The 22,325-nt window shown below is 39.8% G+C and overlaps 1 protein-coding gene across 4 annotated transcripts in view; it reads right to left on the reverse strand.

Moving 5' to 3' along the window:
• Positions 1-9,353: 9,353 nt before the first annotated feature.
• The window catches only part of LOC101864389 (nucleolin), a 45,417-nt gene continuing 32,445 nt past the window's right edge, over positions 9,354-22,325 (reverse strand). For all 4 annotated transcript variants that reach the window (XM_035969788.1, XM_013082598.2, XM_013082597.2 and 1 more), the window contains 5 exons: positions 20,462-20,676; positions 19,149-19,284; positions 16,534-16,688; positions 13,250-13,336; positions 9,354-11,548 (listed from right to left, as the gene is read on the reverse strand). In XM_035969788.1, the coding sequence (XP_035825681.1) occupies positions 11,490-11,548; positions 13,250-13,336; positions 16,534-16,688; positions 19,149-19,284; positions 20,462-20,676 (652 nt within the window). In that variant the 3' untranslated portion in view covers positions 9,354-11,489. The remainder of the gene's footprint in view (positions 11,549-13,249; positions 13,337-16,533; positions 16,689-19,148; positions 19,285-20,461; positions 20,677-22,325) is intronic.

Below are 22,325 nucleotides of genomic sequence, written 5' to 3' on the forward strand. Positions count from 1 at the left end.
CCCCCCTCCCAGGCGTAAGGTTATATTTGAACGGCCCCTAATTGCACTTCCCCTTCCCACAGGCCTACATCTTTTTAAAAGGAAAAGAAAGATCTTTAAAATTAAAATGGTGGTCTTCGCATGAAAATCGATTCAGTAGAACTGGAAATATTAAAATTTGCTTCTGAAAACAAAGCAATTTTTACAACACGATGAAATAAAAACTACTGGCTGTGTTATTCTGTATAATATAGATTATGAAACTTCAGGACGTATTATTATTTTCCAACATCTTTTGACGCCTGATCTGTATAGGTTGAAGTTTTCACAACGGCCAATAGGATTTTCCGTAAAAATGCATAATATCTACAAAAAGCCAAACCACCGAATCGACCGGTCAGTGACCCTGGCACCCCGCTCTCCCCTGCACACTGTGATAACGTGTTGCTTCGGCATCTCATTATTCAACTATTATTAATACGTGCGGCTATTGCAATTATGATGTACTGACTGACAAAACAATTCAGTTTTGTTTTTATTTTACCGTATACAGTGGAACTCGGATTCAACGAGAACTCGGATTCAACGAGATGAGATAGATTCCCTGGGTTTTTTTTCTTCTTTCAAATCAATAAAAATAACCCGGATTCAACGAGCACTTAAATCAGCGAGCTCGGATTCAACGAGGTTGTTTCCAGGGTGAACAGCTCCCGTAGACGTGGCTTCGCTCATTTTTCTCCCAGAACGAACCTTATCTACCGTATTCTCGGAAACCATCCATTGCACCTGCATCGTGAACCATTATATCTATTCTCTTAGCCGATTGCATGCGACCAATCAGCGGCCTTTTTTCATACCAAGACATATGTTGTTGGCACGCCCACGTGTCTACTTTTGCGTGTGTCGGGGTCGGATGGGCGGCTTGTACACGTGGGACGGTGTGTGCGTGTCGGGTGGCACCAGCGGTCCGGGTGTTGAACGTCGCAGATACAAACGCGTCACAGTCTTTTTTTCCATTCGGCTACTGATTATTATTACAATGATAAGCTAGTGCTAGTCTTGACGTAGATCTACGTAATGAATTGTGAGCTGGTCTATGGAATCAAAAGTTGCCGTATGCTAGGCTCTACACAGCAATACCACTTTTTGGTAAACATTCGAGATGACACAGGCGTATGCATTTGAATGAATCGCTCTCTTTTTTTACACAGCTCATAATACACAGGCATTTCAGGCACTACTTGTGACTTCTCTTTACACATTATGTGCTCAGTGCCTGTAATAATCTACACAAAACTCATCGAACACTCGGATTCAACGAGATTTTAAGTCAGGCCCGGCGACGCGCTTTTCCCTTTCGTCAACCCGCAGCCACCTCCCGAATCGTCAGCCACCCCCAACCTTTGACACGGGTCAAACTTCCATCTATTCATAGGTAGTTACCGGAACATGTATAGGTGAAGTGATGTGCCGTGATAGTCGCGATGTATTATTTATTGAGATTGTTTTGGTCTCTCTTTACTCATCACCACGAGAATTTCTTGAAATTTTTCCCTGGACTCTGCCTTTACTAAAATCTCGAATCTAGATCTAGATCTAGAGTTGTAATCTAGTGGCAGGTTGCAGATTTCTGTTGTTATCCAGTACCGTACATTCAAGAGATTAAATAAATTGGACTAGACTCTAGATCTAGTAGTAGACTCTTCTACTTCTACTTCTAAACCTTCGAGATTACAAAGGCCAAGCCTAGGCTTGTAAGGATTCGTTTTGTTAAAAGTGTTGTTTAACACAAAGTCTATGAAGTTAGCAAACCTAACACATTGTTTTCTAACGAAATGAAGCTTAAATTGACTTTTATATTGTCAATAAGAGATCAAGTTTAATCACCTAATCATTAAAGTAAGGAAGTGGCTATCCTCACCCGGGGTGAGAATAAAAACCCTACAATTGACCTCTCACCCCGAGTGAGACTTGCCAGCGTTAGCTATTCTCACCCAGTGTGAATTCCTAATTTCGAAATACTTTCTATCGGTGTGGATGATCAAATTGACAAAAGCAAAGAAAAAATTACGTTATAGCACAAACGTAAGCTAATTTGATCGTCTACAAAGACGCTATGGCTCTTTCACTTTTCGAATCAACCGAACTACGCGGGTCGCCATTTTGTTTTGCCCGAAAGTTCTCGCAAGATCTACTCCTCCCCCTTCTCTCTGTCTCTCTCTCTCTGTCTCTGTCTCTCCTCTCTCTCTCTCTCTCTCTCTCTCTCTCTCTCTCTCTCTCTCTCTCTCTCTCTCTCTCTGTCGGCAATTTATTAAATCTGCAACCTGCAATTAGATTACAACTAGATCTAGATTTGAGACTTTAGTAAAGGCAGAGTCCAGGGAAAAACATCAATTAAATTCGTGTGGTGCAGATGAGTAAAGAGAGACCAAAACAATCTCTCTATTGCGACTATCATTGCACATCACTTTGCCTAATACATGTTCCGGTAGATTTAACTACCTCTAAATAGATGGAAGTTTGACCCGTGTCAAAGGTTGGGGGTGGCTGACGATTCGAGAGGTGGCTGCGGGTTGACGAAAGGGAAAAGCGCCCCGGCGACCTCGTTGAATCCGAGTTCCACTGTATTTGACTTTTGAATAGTGCAGGTGATAGCTAAATCTAGATTCCCTGTCTAGAATCAGTAGCAGTAGTAGGCTAGAAGCAGCCAGAGAGCCTACATCTGCTAGATCTAACTTATTGTTTTGCCTGTATAACCTCCTTGCTTTGAGCTTTGGAACTGAAACAAAACGAATTGCACAGTTCTAGTTAATTTTAGATTCAGCATCTAACCATATTTTCCAGAGTTACTAGTAACAAATCTCACCATAACAATCACTTAAAAAAAAAACTGTTATTAGATAAAACCCCCCCCCCCCCTCCCCCACTAAAATCTGTTTTGCACAAACTTACTAAATTCTAGTAGAGAACAGGGATTACTTATTATATACATTATAAGCATCTGCTCAGTCTTTCAGTAGGCCTACACATAATTTTATGTTATTACTTTCTGGATATTTTTACATTATCAATTTGTGCCCTTTTCTTTGATAAGAATAGCATAAGCAGTGGACTTTTTAGACAGCGAGTCTCTGACTCAATATTTTATTATTAATTGTACTAATCAATGAAACTTGCTAATTGATAATAACTGAAAAGAACAGTTGTCAAGAATAGTGAAGAAAAATAAATGGAAAAAAAAAGATATGTCCAAAAAATTGCAAGGGCAAGTGAAGATCATAGATGATTTTTTTTTATTTTCTGGCCATCTTTCCGATGATCATCAAATGTTCCAGTGGGCCTATTAATATGTCTATGAAGAACAGTTTGCTTGATTTTGTACTTGAAAGCATAAAATATAGTTTCACACAAATGTAAGCACAATGCTTTGACTTTGATAAAGAAGAATAAGAAGCTGACTTACGATCATTGTTGTTTTTTTAATGGAATCCATTTTACGTTGAGAAAAGCGCTAAAAACAAGTTTTGAAATTTTAAGAATGCCAATAAGATTAGGAAATCACTACCTAGTTGGCTTACTCTTTAATAATCATGAGCAGTTAAGAAAAACAAAGAATGATGTAGGATTTGTCTAAACTGAAACATGACCATTAGCAGTTAAGATATTGCCCATTTTGTCCGATTATCCTTGCGGATGAATTTTAAAATCACCCTGTACTGTACCTCTATAAGTACCTCAAATATATATTAAAATTAAAATTAAAATAAATTAAAATATTAGTATAGCAATTAAAACAGCGCATCGGGTTAGAATCAGCCACGTTGGCAACCTCCACCGAGAGGTCGCCAGACCCCTGGGGGGAGACTTTCTTGGATCTGGGGATGTCACATGCTCTGAAAGCTTTGCCAATGGCAAAGACGCTTTTAACCCTAACTCTGGCAAGTGGTTTCAACAGGAATGGCAGGGCCAGTCAGCCAAAACGTGCACATGCTTTACAAATCAAATTTATGGACTTGCATCAAATAAAAACCCTACAAAAGTATATATTTTCTGAAAGATAATTGAATGAACTTTTATATTTTACCATTGAACATATGATTTTATTTTATTTTCAAGGGGTTATGTAACTTTGAAATCCAAGATGGCTGACTTCAAAAATTTACATGCTCATTAGCATATTCACCAATCTAATGTATTCCTTGTTATAAAAAATGTGAGATAGCAGAAATATGGGTTTTTCAATTACCTTTCAGAAAATGTATAGTTTTATAGGTTTGAGAAGAACAGGTAATGAGTTATGACTGTTTCAATTTGTCATGTGGTCTGTTTCGAACGCAGCTGATACTCGCTAATTTTATACCATACTCAACATAAAAACACTCCAAGTACAACCACGTGGTTTTCAGCAATCTGCTGGTAGTCTGTAATAATTAGTATAGCAAAAGGAACCTACTTTACTCTATAGCTCTCCTTTTTCTGCCCCTATTAGACTCCCAAAGTAGTAGAATCTAGTGTTCCATTTGAAAGAGAAGTCGGGGCAGGATGAGAACTGGTAATGTATCCCCATTGTCTGTCAGATCTAATCCCAATCTTGACTGAACACAAATAAATCCACCACTAACAGTGTCTGAATTACTTTCCCTAGTCAATTCACTTTCAAATGTATCCAAAAAAGATCTATTTTTGGCCATTTTAGACCCACACAAGTGATAGATCTACACTGGCATTAGTGGCTTGTGACCTGATCAACAAGCTTTCAAAACATCCCTCTGTTTTGAAAGCAAAATACTCTTCTCCTAAGCCAGAATGGTAGAAATATTCTGATTGGTTGTAGGTTAGCCTTTTAGCCAATCAGAAATCACTTTAGGAAGCCCCAAATATTTAGTTGGAAGGCAGAAGCAGCAGTTTACTATATGGTCCTATGAGATCGGCCCTGCCAGTTTCATGGCAGGAAATGGGCCGATTTAATCGGCCCTTGCCAGAGTTAGGGTTAAAGAAGTTATTTTTTGTGTGAGACTCATCGGCTGAGGAGATCACCAAATAAGGCGACCATCCTAGCGATGTTTGTCTAGGCAGGTCCCAGATGCTGATATTATCGTCCTCTCTCAATCGTTTTCGCTTGCCCTGGTCAGGATTCGCACCCGCTCCTTCTGACAGGAACTTGTTGGGAATTGGGGTAGGGGGGAAAATTGTTTTTTTTATCCATATATTACGTTTTTATTCATCTCCAGGGCTCCCCACCCGCCACCGAGTCCAACAAGGGGACACCGCTCGAAAGTCTCCATAGCTGGTGTCAGGGCTACCCTAGAGGTATACTCCCAATCAGACTCAGACGGCAAGAAATCGTGTCTCCTAACCAAGATTGGCCCCAAACCGGTTCTATGAACCGGTCGCAACCGATTGAGTGCAGTAGGCCGCTGCACACCCGCCCGTCTAGACCGAATCCAGGGCTAAAGTGGCGTGTTGGTGAGGGAGGACACACCTCAGCCACCAGGGTCCCCTTCTCCGGTCGTACCCCACTGTCAACAGGGTGCCTCGCGTTGCGGGGATTTGTGGTCTATTTTTTGCTGGACCGGACCTTCGGTCGACAGATCGGAAAGGAAGATAGATGGACATAGCAAATGCGGACAAAAAGATGCCACCCCTACGTCAGAGAGCTAGTGACGTACGAGTGGCATCCCACCAGCGGGGGGGTTACACCCCCTGTTGATGGAACAGCCAACTATTTTTATTTTATTCCCTGGTCAGCTCGGGGAAGGACGAAAGAAGAAGGAAGAAAGACGATAGAAGACAGACGATACACCGAATCAAGTGTCGCCCATGTGCACCTGAGCGTAGATGTCCATGGGCGACAAATCGCCAGTGAAGGGGCTGCACCTCCTGTTGGCAGAGCAATGGGTCTATTTATAATATATCCCCCCGACCCACTGGGGGTGGGGGTCTACTTTAACATGCGCAACTTGAACACGAGAACTCCGAGATTTTTTGCCCTAAGGTCTGAGGAGTTTTTCGTTGCTTTTGAGTTTGTTTGTTGTGTCCAAAAACACAGTAGTGTGCTGGGTTTCTGGAGTTTGATTGTGTACTGTACTGAGGGTTTGTGTTCGTCTGAATGTTAACGGCGGTATTTTTTCTTGGGCCTGAAGAAGTGTGAAAATCCCTCAGCAGGGCGAGGCGGAGCCTTTGGTTTTTTACTGGGTCTAGCATTTTTAGGACGTGGGGTTTTGCCGACCCCCCCCCCCCCCCCACCCCTAGCTAGGGCAGTGCTACTGACTGGTGTCTTTCGACCAATCTCAAAGGGGGGATATAAACGTTCTTATGCACAGTAGAATTGTAAATGGGCTGATTTGTATCACGACGCGGTGGAATCAGGGCAGGCGCTTGTCAATTTTAGGGCAATTTGAATTGTTGAGTGAATCGTGTCATCAGCTTATTCATTTGTCTTGCATTAGATGTAAAAAATCCATGTACATGTACCTATCTATCTCTAGAATAGAAGAAGTCAAGATGAGTCCGCAGGTGGGCGTCATCTAGTTTCAGGGGTAAAATTATCGAGAAAATTGCCGACTAAGTTAACTTACACTTACATTTTACATAGCTTGAGAGTCCTCGGGAAATGTACTTATTCTGTCTTTAATCAAGGTCATCCAGTAAAATCCTCAGACATGGGGTTTTAAATAGAAAATAAAAGGCATTGAGAAAAAAAATTTACATTGTGGAAATGCAGTTTTCTTCGATTTCTTCATCATTTTGATGAGCACCTGATTTCGCCATGTCTTATTTGTGCCGGAACAACATAGGGAGAACTGCTGCTTTTTTCCTTCCTCCTCATTACTGTCGTCATTTTTCTCTACTTCTTTTGCATATTTGTCACTATTGTGAGCTGCTGTTTCTGGGGTGCCTTGATAGTCAAAGCAGACTGTGCTGTTGAGCTGAGGCAAGAGAGGTGAGAAGAGTAAGCCAGATTCCCCGTGTGGACTCCTCTGTTGACATCCACCCCTGGCTCTCATATGAACTTATGCAGTTGTGAGCGCCGTAAAACCTTACTAAAACTAAAGGACAAGGGTGGAGAAGGTGTTTTGGGCCCCTGCTCCAATCCAGATTTGATTTAAAAAATTTAAAACATCTACATGTATTAAAACTTTCTAGTTCTAGCACCTCACATAGGACTTTTAAGGGCGGAATGAAGATAAGTTGGTTTTTTTTGTTCGAAGAAATGAGCCTGATCCTGAACGGGAATCATTTCCCTGTATAGTGTCAAATCCGGTTGCAGCACAAGTCTGAGAACTATAGTATAGTATATAGCAAAGTTTCGAATTCATGAAAGCATGTCAAATACATGTACAATGACTGAAGATTACCGGTACAATGGCTAGCCAGATTGCAGAGTAAAATAATTTTTCAAGCTGGCTGTTCCCTTTTCGGCTTGAGGGTTTTCAAAAAAATGCTCACATTTAATTAGTTGCACAATACAGACGCACGGATTCAACACTTGGCTTGGAGGTTGGGCCTGAGGACTACGTCATAACCGAGTTTCACTGTATACATTTAGCACGCCTAGTTGATGAGAGCCCACGTGTATGTGACTGACCCCAGTCTTTGCGCTGATTACAAGTTGAGGCGTAATTGTAAGTTGGTGTAACTGCAGCTTGTCACACAACGCTGCATTCTATCATCTTGAGTTGTAGCCAACAGGACCAGAACAAGAGTGATCCCGGGGGAGAACCATTAGGTACAGCAGAGCACGATTATAATAACAGCACCTGCTAGAGCGGGATCATCCCTACAACGGGATCTTACCGGAATTCCCCCTTTTTGTCTATATGTAAACTCAATTACCCGACTCAACGGGAGAGATCATGTCAAGCGAGCTCTAGCTGAGGGGGAAGGGGGTTGGGGGGGCTGCAGGCGGGCTCCAAACAGGCAGTCAGCGGTGCAGCGTTGTGATTAGCCTGTCCCCGTGTTTTATGCACCCCGCATAATTTAGCAAAATTTGATAATTTTTTGCAGTTTCTGATTATTTTCCTTTATCATTTTTTATTAAAATTAACAGAATCGCATAATTTTACATTTTTGGGTTCATTTTGCATAATTTCAGAATTTTTCTTGCATAAAACAACGGGGACAGATTGGCCAGTCTAGTGATGAGTGGGGGGGGGGGGGGGTAGGCGGCAGAGAGAGAGAGAGAGAGAGAGAGATGGTGCAGAGAGACGCGTTACGTGAGCTACTCTAAAAGTGATGTGCCGTAGCTTTGACGCTCAGTATGAGTGCGTATACGGTATAGGCCATAGCCCCAGGCTTAGTTTAGTTTTAGTAAGTTTTACGGCACTTGCAACACAAGAAGGTCATATAAGTGTTGAAGAATAGAGTGGTTACAAGAGAGTAATATACACAAAAGAGGAGGAGAGATAAGGACGATAGATGTTTGATAGGAAAGAAGGGGCAAATCACACCAGAGCACCCGCCAACCACCCACGCCCCAGGCTTTGGCTAGACCAAAAAGTAAAAGAAGAGGAGAGCGTGTAGTGTGTGAATCCTGATTCATTGAATTGCGATTGTTGATGCTCATCATCATAGGCATCCGCACATGCACGCATTCACTTCACCAGTTCTACAGTAGGTCTACCGGTACGATAGAGCAAAAGCAACAAAACTGAGGAGAATATGGCTTACAACAAAGACAAAAGGAAATGCTTCTTGCTTGAACTAAAGGCCGACGTAATCAACAAATTTGACACGAAAAGGAAGACTAATCTAAAGTGCAAACTTTATCGATGTAATTAAATGGAAGGGCGGTGATCATGTGGATTTTTATAAATTTTTATGTAATTTCCCCTTTGCACTCCTATTCGGGAACTCGCCTACAGCGGGATTTTTCTTCTGAAACCAAATGTGGCGTCGGTGGCCTAGTGGTTAGGCTCTCGGACTCGCAACCGTAAGGTCGTGGGTTCGAATCCCGCCAGGGGCCCCGACGTTGTGTCCTTGGGAAAGGCACTTTGCACACATTTTCCTCACTTCACCCAGGTGGAAATGGGTACCCGGCTATAGACAGTTAACGATCTTGTCAGTTTGATAGTGTTTGAGCGCGTGAAATCCGCAGCTTGCACTGTATGCTTCCGCGGAAGCCGAGAATGTTTCAGAGTGTTCTCAAAGGGTCTGCTGGGGGTAATAATAGTTGTAAAGCGCATAGAGCATGCTCTTGAGCATGGATATGCGCTATATAAATGCAATTATTATTATGTTCATCTATAGCAGTGTTCTACTGTAAAGCACACCCTCTCGTCCAATTCTATGGGCTCTGTACAGCAGACAATGCCCCCCCTACTGTTCAAGATTAACAGGAGAAGAGTGAACAGGAGAAACTAACCAGAAATCAGTTTCATGAAATAAGGTTTAGATTTTATTTGCGTCTTTACAAAAAAAGAGAAAATAAATCATTTTACACAACAATGTCCCATGGAGACGCATTGATGACATATCTATAAAATCGAAAGTTTTGTGACAAAAGTTAAAGTTCAATGCACAGCTTTTAAAACTCTTATATAAATGTTACTGAAGTTGAACGCCTCAATCCATATAAATGTAAAATGTGGCTGCACCTATATGTGAGGCAGCGTTGTGAAATCAGGCGCTCGTCTAAATAATGAAAGTGAAAAAACTGGCATTTTTCAGTAGGTTTTGTGAATTGTTATCGAATTTTTATATTTTGGCTCTATACTTTTCATGCTCATGAAAGAACTCATTTCGGAGTGGATTTTACTGAAAAACCATTAACGGCATGAAAGATGTAATTTTTAAGTTTCCATGGACTCTCAAGCTAAGGAAATAACTAAACTTTGGCCGCCATTTCCTCACTAATTATACCTCTGAAACCAAGCGACCTCTGCTTCCTTCAATTGCCAAATATCTCGACTTGTATCCAAGACAAATGGACATTTTTTTCCATTAAAAGCAAGGCAAATGGAGGCATCATGAAGATACCTATAACTCCACACCAAAAATTGACGAGCGCCTGATTCCACCATGACATGACACATATCATAATTGAACAAATGTACAACTTAATACAAGAGCTTTTTGCTAAAAGTTGACACCATTGAAAAACAGGGCTACCCACCATTACGAATGTGACAAAATCGTCATGATATAAAACATTTTTATAATTGAAAATATGTCACAACATCCCCTTCCCGTAACTCTAAAAAGACAAGCCCACCGGGACCCTATTTCATCAAGCTTTTGCTTACATTTCATTCATCCTTGAACGTACAAACCCTGTCCATTACATCCCAGGAAAAAAGACTTGCTAGAATTATAATAATACATACAGCACAACACGAACAGCTCAAATTTGTCAGGACTGGCCTCGGTAGTTCAAGGGATATCTTACAAAGATAAAGAAGGAGAGAAAAAAAATACGGGACCGCAGGCAGTTTGACGGATGCACAATTTCGAGTCTTCTGTGTTCGACCTATCCCTGTTATACTGTACGGTATTTAAAGATTGCTAATATTTAATTTGTTGATTACTAATACATATGGTGTTGGGCGGCCAGCCATGGAGAAAGAAAATGGCCAAACATTTAACGTTTTTAGTCCTTAGTGAAAGTGTTAATGTAATAAAAGAAATTTGAACAATTTACTCTACCAGTTTGAGGAAAGCCTGATAAAAGTGTTAATGTCCAGACCTGTTTATCTTTGTTCATCACAAATGGTACACAATATTACTGTACAGCTGCCTCCTTGAATAATTTTCAAAGTTGTAAAGTTTACAACCTTCTATTTACTTCTTGCTTTCCCAAATAAACAGGCACCGTGTACACAATTTTGTTCCTTTACATTTTACTACATGTATCATAGATGATACAGATACAACAGAAGTAGGATAAAAATGACTTTCAGAGTAAATGATTACCGGTACACAGAAGACCCCCACGAGCACAAATGTGAGGCAGGCTGACAAATGAGTCACGTCTTGCAATCCATGAATGGAGATATAAGCCAAAATTGACACACCTGTCAAATTGATTTTCAACTGATGCCTTGTTCTTCTTGTCTTTTATCAATTCATATTAATGAATGGCAAAAACTCAACCTATAAATTTCATGTATCTATGTCTTTAGGGCTAAAATCCAAGAAGTAACTCCTTTTGCTAGCATACCTCAAATATCTGAAAATTTGCAGTTCATACTACTTAAAATCCAGCTTTGATTCTACGTTGATAATTATTTGTATTATTCACCGGAGAGGAGAAAGATGAAGGACCCCCACCCCGGTTTTCATCGCAGTATAAATCGTGCTCCAAGTGAAACTGCTATTTGATGTGCAACATTAATGTAAGTATACCCTATGTACAAAATATTTTACTTCTTCAGGAATAACACATACTATGGTTGAGGCCAATTCTGAACTTTTAAATAATTGGACAAGAGAATTTTTCTAGCTGTTCTGTAAAAAGTTTTCTCTTACAGACAGATTTTTATTTGCGGTTGGTTAAAACAAATGCTTGATTTTTAATCGGAGTCATCAAAAGTTTTCTTTTTTCCTTCCCCTTGGACAATGCCGCCTCGTGCTGGTGAGAAAAAAGAAACAGGATCTTAAATGCAGTGATTAATACAATGCAACAATATCATTTTTTGAGAAAATTTGAAGTAAGACCGACCACTAATAATCCATTTAAATTTTGCATTATGGGCGCCAGCACATTACCTTGAACAGGGAAGTAGGTACACATATTTGTGGTTCACCATCCAACTGATTCATACAATGTCCTAATTTGTACCAACATCACATGCAATATTTCTGTACTTTACTCTTCCGTACTAAAACTAAGTGAACACACTTTGTTGTGTTGTAGAATTTGTACCGACTTATTACTGGTGTTCAATTCAGAAGATCATTTCTGACAGCGAATGTAGCAGGCTAGATATAAAAAAATTTCTTCAACTCTGAAACAATACTACAGCTTGTTCATTTTCGTCGGACTGCGTTAAAAAAATGTCCAGCTCATTTATTATTATTAATCAGTGCTTCCAAAAGCCAAATTTGCTGAAGAAAATTTGAAATTGAAGAGATAAAATTTGGCCTTTCTGAGTCGAAAATTTAAGGGGGGAAAAAATTGAGATTCACACACCAAGAGAAGCCACTAATTAACTTTAACCAAGCCTAAATTGGTAAAAGGAAAAGTATACTTTGTTAGTATAAAGCTCCTCCTGGGGACTATATGACTATGAGTATGTTTCTTTGATTTTACACAAATATGTGAGTGCAAATCTTTAAAGTCAAAACAATTATTTATGGGGGGAAAAAATGCAAAGACCTGAGAAGATTAAACAGAGCGATTTCAGTAAATCTTGTTTTAATCGTGGTCAGAGGAAAGTGAACAGTGAACAGGCTATAGAAGTGGGGGGAGAAAGAAAGAAAAGAATTTAACCCTATCTGTACGTCGCGCTTTACTATCGTATCCATACGACGTGGGGTTCTCTGCCACCACTTTCCAAAGAGGAAATTTACTCCTTTATCCGATCCGCACGTTATGCATAGCGGTCTGTCAAGATGATTATTAGAGAAATACTGAAAGTTACAAAGAGATCTTCGCACTAAAAGTATTCTAAAATGTGAAGAATACAGTCCTGGGGGTAAAAAATGACCCCAGGGCGTACTGATAGGGTTAAAAACTTCAGAAAACCAAACCATGTTTGTGTTGTATTTTACTGCGCTTGCAATTGCATAAGGTCATATGAGCGCGCGGGACACATTAAACATTTTTCGGTTGGTAGAAACTTTTGAATTTTTACACGGGTGGTGGCCGAAGGCTACTCAGATCGATTCTAGACCACCAAGGGATCTATTATGTGCGCAACGTGCACACTGGACCTCCGGGATTTTTCACCCGTGTACGAAAAGGCTAGGTGAAGATCTTTCCAACCAGAAGATCAGGGGTGTGGCTGAAAAACAGCAGTAAGGGGCTAAGGAGCAGCAGTAGAAAGGCTGCAGAAAGAGGAGCCCAGAGGAAGGGTCAAAGGAGGTGAGAGGATGGGGGCAGAAAGAGGAGACGAAAGCAGACGACAGAACATAGCTAGAAAGCAGAAAAGGAGGTGAAAGGAGACAATTTTAGAGAAGAAAATTTCTCTGTCGCTACCTGGATTCGAACCAGAGACCTTTGAATTAGAGGCCAACACCTTAACCTCTAGGCCACGAGAGCCCCTGACCATGAGAACGATCTCCAGGTGGACAGTAAAATGAAAGTAAATAAAGGTGACGACATCTTTACCTTTGTTAAATCCACCACGGCTGCCTCCTCTTCCTCTTCCACGGTCACCTCCACGTCCCCTTCCACGGCCAAATCCGCGACCAAAGTCTGGAAAAAATTTCAAGCAAAAAATAAAAATTCAACAATGGCTTTTAAATAGCTACCCAGTCCCCTTGTACAAACAAAATGAGAGACCAAAGAAAGCTACATAGAGAATTATGTCATTACAACACAGAATGCAGAAGTTACAGATTGGGTAGTAGAGAGGATGAATAGGATAACTATTTAGTGCAGTGTTTGATTGAGTGGGCGGTTTTACAGCACTGTCGACAGATTTGGTCATGCACGCGCAAATTTTTTAAAAAATTTACAGTTGCAAATCTCTAGTTATGTACAAAAAAAGTGGACATATATATATATGTATGTGGGTGTATATACACACACACACACACATAATGACATATTTTGTAAAATATATAAATATATATATATTTATATAGATAGGGGCCGTTCAAATATAATCTTACGCTTGGGTGTGTGTGTGTGTGTGTCTTTGCGTAGTTATGTAGACAAAAGTATATTTGCACACTCACGTTACGTGGACATGCCCCGTTATGTAGACGTCCACAGAATGTTTTAAAGTGACCATCGCATTTTCCGCCAAAAATTTCATCATGTGTTAAAATATTTTTAAATTTGGTTCCGGTCCGAACAACGCTGTTATTTCGTTATTTCTATACACAACGCTATACACATCACTTTTCAAAAAAATGTATTCAGTTTTTACATATTTAAACATTCAGAATTCCTTTCCTTGGTTTTATTAAACAATATATGGTTTAGTAAACTAATATAATCATGCTTAAAAGTCTGCTTTCCCCCCTGACACTGTAAAATAAAACAGTTCTCAATTTACTTTTTTTTTCATAATTAAAAAATAAGGTCACTTTAAATCAGTTGATTAAAATTTTTTTAAAAATCAACTTGATTTTAAAAATAAAACTCAGCGATTTAAATCACTTTTAAGAAATGTATTGTTTTTACATCTTTAAACATTCAGAATTTCTTTCCTTGGTTTTATAAAACAGATATAAGATTTAGTAGATTTAAAAAATCATCATGCTTAAAAGTCTGCTTCCCCCCCTGTAACTGTAAGTAGTAAAATAATACTGAATTCAATTTTTTTTTCCATAATTGAAATTAGAATTTTCTTTTTCTTTTTAGACAAACACAAGCGCGCGCACACACACACTGTAATAAAATGCAAGTTTATCTATGCATAATTACCCCCCCCCCCCCCCCCCATAATTCAGATATAGCAGATTTTTAAAATTGCAGTTGCTTAAATTAATCATTAATTTTAAAAAAGACAATGCATTTTGCTCTAAAAGAACTTACTTTTAGCCAACAAAAATCCCAAACTGTGTCGACATTTTAAAAAAATTCTGATTTAAATATTTAAAATATTGATTTTTAAAATTTTTATTTTAAAAAATCGCCAACCCTGGCTGAAACATAACATATTAAGCGCAACATTTTTCAAAGCTGTTGCACCATTTTTATTGGGATAGGAAAGGATTTTGTAAGGTGTATGAAGAACCCTGCCCCCCCCCCCCCCCCCAAATTGGCAACGGCTCATATACATAAATATATATATGTGAGGCATCGTGGTGAAATCAAGCACTCGTCAATATAGTGAAATCAAAGAAATTGGCATTTTTCTGACTGTTGGGCAATATATTTTTTTTGTTTTGGCTCAATGATATTTTAAAACGTGTTTCTATGTGGATTTTGCTGAAAAATATTGATTAAAGTCAAAAAAATGTCAACTTCCAGTTTCTCTCATGCTATGGAAGTCGCCAAACTTTGGTGGCCATTTTCTCACTAATTTTACTTCTGAAACCAGACAACCCTGACGTCCTCCAATCGCAAATACAGTCAAACCTGTGTAAGACGGCCAGCCATTGTCAAGGAGAAAAGTGGCCGTATAAGACAGGTGGCCGTCCTAGGCAGGACTGATCAAGATGAAGAAAACTAACCATTCCCATCTGAGGCCCCAATCGAAAGTAGCCCTATTGTTGTTGTCTTTGTTGTTGGTGGTGGTGGTTTGTATTTTTTTTTTTTTATTTTAATTTTGTTGCTGATTTTTGCAAGGGTGGCAATAAAACGAAATGTATCAGACAAGGAAGTGACCGAGTGCCATAAACAAACACATGGGTCGCTACCACTCGGAGAACGAGGGACGCTTCTGTAACGAGTTCATGTTGACGTCCTTTGTTACTTTGTTACAGACTGGGTAAACAGTGACCACTCATCTCGCTTACGATTTGTGTGCGAGTTCTGGGCGGGGCTTATGAGGGATCACACGCTTCCCTCACCAGCAGCTGAAAATTGGTAGCTATTGGTCAACAGTGGGAGGGGGCCTATGCAACATGATCGGTTGAAGGGACTACCTAACAACAACGACAGGTGATTGAATTATGACGGCTCGCCCACAACGCCAGGGGCCAATGCACGATTTATGACAAAACGTAATGGAGTCACTAAGGTGGCCGTCTAAGACAGGTGTTATTGATTAGTGTGATAGGGGTTGTGTGTTAAATTATGGTGGGCGCGGCCGCGTTGGACAGGTGCCCGTTTTACAGTTAAATTATATCGAAAAAACGCAAGGGGGAAATGGAAAGTGGCCGTTAGTACAGGTGGCCGTCAGGGCAGGTTTGACTGTATTTCGACTTCTATTCAACACAGATGGATATTTTTCCATCAAAAGCAAGGTAAATGAACAGGCTTTAAGATGATACCAATAACCCCATACACCCAAAAATTGACGAGCGCCTGACTCCACCATGTCAAGCCACATATATATATATATAAAAGTAGTATGTGTCTGCATAAAATTTGTGTTGGATACCACGCAAAAAGGAATTGCTTCCCATTCAAGTAGATATTTGTGCGTGGCATGCATAATTTTCTATTGGATCATAAGAGAACTTTGAGAATGGCAACACTTCAGTCAGTGGCACCGTCAAGCTGTGAAATCTGGCAAGACAACAAAATCCCTGTCACTTCCGCCATACGCACAACCCCTACAACTCCAAATCAAGCTGCACACAGAACTCTAATAAAACCTAGAATTTCATGAAAGCACACCATGTGTTACCTTGCAACCAAAACCCTCCAAACGAAGATAAATTTTAAAGAAGTCTGGCTCTTTGTACGTTTCACAGATTGAATGGGTAAGCTCAATGTTCAAATGGGGGAAAAAGGAGAAGAAAAGATGACACTATAATTATGTGCAAATTTACCTCTGCCTCCACGACCTCCGCCGCCGCCGCCACCACCACCACTTTTCTCGGCTGCAAAGTCAATTCTCACTTGTCTTCCATCGATGGTTTCTCCAGCCATTGTATCATAAGCACTAGCTGCTTCATCAGGGGAACCAAACTCAACAAAAGCGAACCTGAAAGTGCAATATTGTTGACATTATTCATACTTATAACAGGACACCAGATATATATGGAGAGTTCATCCTCGTACTCTTGTAAAAATGTTTTTTTACACTCTTGTAAAAATGTTTTTTTACACTCTTGTAAAAATGTTTTTTTACATTGCTTGTATTCAGACAGTCATGCCCAGCTCTAACACTACGTACCCCAAACCCTCGCCTCTGCGCAGCAAAAAGCGTGTAGGAAGCTAGAAATTTGACAATTTTTAATAGACCATATCTCATCTCCTTTAACACTAATCTTCATCCCGTCAGTTCAACTATTGTTTTTTAGCTAAAATCAAAATCCAAACTATTGTGGACGACACGAAGCAAGATGTTTAGTAAGCTATCTAAAAAAGTTACCGAGATGCTCGGGAACGCATTTTTCACTGCCATTTTAATGCCGGCCTGGGCGACAAAATCGACGGTGCTTCATTTAATTTGGAAGAGGTTGAAATAGGGTTCTACGGTCATTATGACCTACTTTGGCTTTTTTTCCCCTCAATTTTGAAGGCCCACATCTTGGAAACCAGTCATTCTAACATGCTTTGACTTAGAGATACCAATATATGTATTAACATCTCTGGGAAAAACAAAGTTTTCATTGATTTGATCATGCGCTTTGTATTTTACAACACCTCAAACATGGGTGAGTCGCAGTTGAAAAGGTTTCGTTCAAAAACTTTGAAAGACCATATCTCGATCGCTTATTGATGGATTTTGTGAATTCTTTTTATGTTTTATTGAGTAGATTTGAACCCTCAAGGTTTAAAGATCAATATTATTCAAAATATTTTTCACTTGTGGTACCTACTTTTTAATGTGATTTCAAAGTTGCCAAAAATTTATAAAGTCCACGAACATTCAAATGCCTGTCATTTTTTATTTTATTGTCCGATTTCAATAATTCAAACACCAAAGTCCATGGTTTGCATAGTTCTTTATGGTGTTCCAAACATGTTGGATCAAAGCACTTTGAAAATTTGGTTTGTGGTACCTATTAACAGCGGTCTAACAACGTACAAAAATCCCAAAACGAATACAAAGGCAGAGAAAGCAAATGAAGCGAAACACCCACAACAGGTCTGTTGTTTGTTTTAGTAGAGGTTTTACGGCGCTCGCAACTGCATAATGTCATATGAGCGCCAGAAGATTAAAGGTTTTACAAGAGAGTAACAAACATGAAAAAGAAGGAGGGAAGATAAGGACGATAGATTAGACCTGCATGTGAACCTCAACCAGATTGTCTGAAAATTTTGCACCCCGGTGTCATACAAGGAAGGAGCGACCACCCCAACAAACAATAAAGAAGAGACCTAACCCTAACCCAAACACTACCCCAAAAAAGAACCTACACCGGCCCTCATGTAAAAAGGCCAGCACAAGTCCAAAATGGGGGAAAAAAAACAAAACCAAAAAAAAAAAACTCCCCACACACTCCAAAACAAAAAAGGAGCATAATCTGGCGTACATTGCTATAAATAGGGTTTGATACAATAACACAATAGAATTGGAAAATGAATCCTCCAAATAGATCTAAATCTAGTAATCTAAATAGATCTAGATCTACTAGTAAAACAAGTGAATAGGAATAGGCCTTGGACGAGAAATCCGCATCCGATTCCAAGCAGAGGGAGTCTAGATAGAAATAATTCACGCACTTGATGAAATGCTTTTTACCAACATTAATATTACAGCACTACTTATGATAGGGTTTGAAACAATAGAATTGGAATATATATGAATCCTCCATTCAGGTCAATGATGATCTATAAATCTGGATCTAGATCTAGTAGAACGAGTGAGTCGGACTTGAATGAATCCACATGATCTGAACAATCAGTCAACAAACGAAATTCAAAATGGCCGCTCGAGAAGGAAACTGATGAAAGTAGATAATTTAGGTCGTTGTCCTTTTTCGCATTCATATTTCTACTCAGGTTCCGACAAATATGTCGGAAACACCGACATCGGCACGAAATCGAAAGTGCCGACAGCCGACGTCGGCGTTTCCGACATAATTGTCGGAACCTGAGTAGAAATACGAATGTGAAAAAGGAATACAGGCAAAGTTTACCTTGAACGACATTTTCAAAGCCTTGGGGGGCTTTACGGGGAGAACCAAAGAAAATTGTGAAGAATGAAATCAGAATGCACTGCCCCAGGTATTTGCTCTTGTTGCATGTAACACCCCCCCCCCCAAAAGTTCCATTTCTGAACCATTCAAACATGTTGCCTTTGATTGATACAAATTGAACAGAAATACCCAGTACAAACTGAACGTTACGATGAATTTTTAATTTACCAACTCCATGACATGCTAAAAGATAGCTGTACATCAAACATTTAACTTCCCATGCATCAGAGAATTCAACAGAAAAATTCAGTCTGGGTTTTAATCTTAGGAAGTAAATGCAACGGTAGATCACTTACCCTTTCGATTTACCAGAATCTGGGAATGTGGGTATCCGTGCAGATAAAGCACCTTCAAACACACCTCTCAGAGAGGACTCATCTGTGTCATAGCTTAAATTCTTGATAAACAATACCTTCGTCTCACCACGTGCACCTGTGTGTGAAACACAAAAAAACCAGGAACAACATGAGTAACATTTCAAGCCAGACTTTCTCCACATATAGCAGTCAAATATGTCACCATAATAATGGAAAAATTTCCAGCGTTCAGAGCTTTCCAGCAGCTGATGTCGTTTTTCGAGGATTTTTGGGTCCAGGGCTCCGCCCTGGCAGGGGGTTGAAGGGGGACAGCGTCCCCTCTGTTTGAGAATTTTTGGTTTCAGAGCATCTTAAGTATGCCATTTCTGGCTATTCAAGCCTAAATTTAATAGAAAATAAGTGAGAAATAAAACACACTTTGCATAGGGCTACATAATTTTCTGCTTGTGTTAATCCATAGCCATGCTTTCTCCCTTGTACAGATACTGTACATCCACAACTAGAGAGATCTAGATTTATAAAACTTGACAGTTGTTGTTCAACCTTTTTCTGCTAGTGTTGGTTTGCACCATAATCATCATAAGGTGTAGAATCCTTATAATAATAGTATAACAGCTTGACTTGATCTAGATCTAGAATCTCTAGATTCTAGTCTAGACTAGATCTAAATAACGTGACAGCTTATTTAACTTAAATCTACAACAAAAAAACTTACAAATAAACAAGTCTGGTAAAAAAAATAAAGTTCTCTTTTGAGTTTTCTTTTCTTGGCAGGCCCAAGATCTATTGAATCACAATCGTCATTTCTTCCTCTTGTTTACAGAGCTGGTGCTGTGCTTCTTGAGCTTTAGAAAGTGAAAGCAGAAGACACTGTCTACACTCAAATAAAAGAGCACTTCCGGAATGGGTTGGTTATTGTTGACTATTGGTAATAACGGAAATTTGTTATTTCGCATTTGAAAAAAAAATTTTTTTGTGGGGGGGGCACGAATTTTCACGGAAATTTTTACTTTTGCGGAATTCTGCTAATTTGCGGAAATCCGCAAAATTGCAGAAGACTGGAAGCCCTGAGCATTACAGTGAACAACTTTCATGTATCTTGAGGATAATTTTGGAAAGCCTTGCCTTCAATCTGGAGAGAACAGAAAAAAAATATAGGAACCTTTTTAAATAAACCTGAAGTCAGGGCAGACTGGTAAGTGGGCTCAGAAAAAATTGCCCGACATGAGAATGCAGGGGAGAACATAGCTGCCGCTCATTTTGACCAAATCAACTACTTTTTGCAGAATTACCTGAATTTGAATGTCTGTCATTAAAACTTCTGTCTCCAAAACCCCGACCTCCTCGTCTGTCTCCTCTCCCGCCTCTGTCTCCTCGGTTTGCCTTAAAGTTACTCTTGCTCCCCATGTAGTCTAAGTACAGTGATCTTCCGCTTAATTTGGCGCCTTGTTTCTCCGTCATTGCTTCCTCCATGGCACTTGCATCAGAAAACTCAACAAATGCAAACCTGTGACAAGACATGAACATGAGCACATCATTAGAAAAATGTTCCAATGTCTCTGGTGAATTCACAAAAATACAATACTAAAAAGGGATTTTTGAGAAAATTAAAATATCACTTGGAACAGGTACAGATGTGAGAAAAGCAAAAAAACTCCAGGTAGTTAAAAATTTCGTTTTAAAAAATTGTGCATCTTTCTTTTATAACTTGACAACCTGCACAGATTTAAGATTTCTCACGGTAAAAGATATGATACTCGTAGTCAGTTTAAAGCATTATAAAATAAACAATCATTTATTCATAACTATGTAACTCAAATAGACAAATTGGATAATCTAAAAACATTGTCTAGTCAGAGCAAAAACTAACGCACATAAATAAACCATCCTAACCAGAATAAATCTCAAGACATTGAGCTTTTAGTAAATCAGTGTAATGGTTTGTTGTGTTTGATGGGGAAGAAGTAATATTGTTTCACAAACGTAGGCAAAAACGCAAACTTCTTAACGGGAGGAGCTACCCTTAAGTACAGTCAAACCTGTGTAAGACGGGCCACCCATTGTCAAGGAGAAAAGTGGCCAGTCTTGAACAGAAAGCTACAATATTGTTATAATTTACTATCACCCAACCAATGAAACGCGAACACTTTATTTCAATAACACGGCATACAAGGTATCAAGGATCCCGATTGCACACAAGGCCTGCACCAACACGCGCTTTGCAGACGGTTCTAAATCTGATCAAAATTCTGAAATTAGCTTACATGGTTTTTTTCTCTGGTGTTGCCTTCAGCCCCTCCCCGCCTCCCCCGAGTGTATCTCTAACAAACAGAAATCTATAATCCCTGCCCTATTCCGTAGTCGGAGTACTAGTCCTATACCAGAGCATTGGTCCTATACTTCACAACGCTCAGACTTTTTAATGAACTTTGGCGACCCCAACAAACGTCGGTGCTCACTGATGCCGTATCTTGCGGTGCCTCGCGCGAAGGTTCAGTGACCGGTCACGATGGCAAAACCGACAATCTAAAAATTGGACAACGCTTGTATTTTCTTTTCACCCCCCCCCCCACCTCTTTCAAGCACACATACAACCTTGGTGGGTGGTTGGCGGGTGCTCTGGTGTGGTTTGCTTCTTTTTTCCACACACAAGTGACAGCACGGTGAAGAGTCCGAGTAATGATAAAATTTTATTTGCACAGCGACACAGCGTTTATACTGTACAACCTGCATATCACAAAGGTTGTGTTATCAGTTTATTGTCGCCAAATTTCTGTGTGGTAACAAAAGCGAAAGATCTTAATTTTCCCGATTGAGCCTCGGTGTCACATACACTTCCACCTGCTGCCATAGCCGGCTTTTCGCGTGAAACGTACTCTCGGACGGGGAAAAGGTGAACAATAATACAATCACGACCGGCAAAAACGGAGTCATGTACTGCAGCTAGGGTTCACTGAAAAGTCTTGCTGGCTTCATCACTCGGTATGCAGGCTAATTTACAACCATTTACCAAATTTGTACTACCTTCAAGGCAAATTTACTACCATTTAAGACCGTTACAACCCTTTTTACTGGACACCCTGCCATCACACCTTGTTCCCCATCAGATGCTGGGAGTGTCCAGTATTAGTGACAACTGTTCCGTTTTATTTAGTG

This window comes from Aplysia californica, unplaced genomic scaffold (assembly GCF_000002075.1).
Source record: "Aplysia californica isolate F4 #8 unplaced genomic scaffold, AplCal3.0 scaffold00183, whole genome shotgun sequence".
In the NCBI taxonomy this organism is placed as follows: domain Eukaryota; kingdom Metazoa; phylum Mollusca; class Gastropoda; order Aplysiida; family Aplysiidae; genus Aplysia; species Aplysia californica.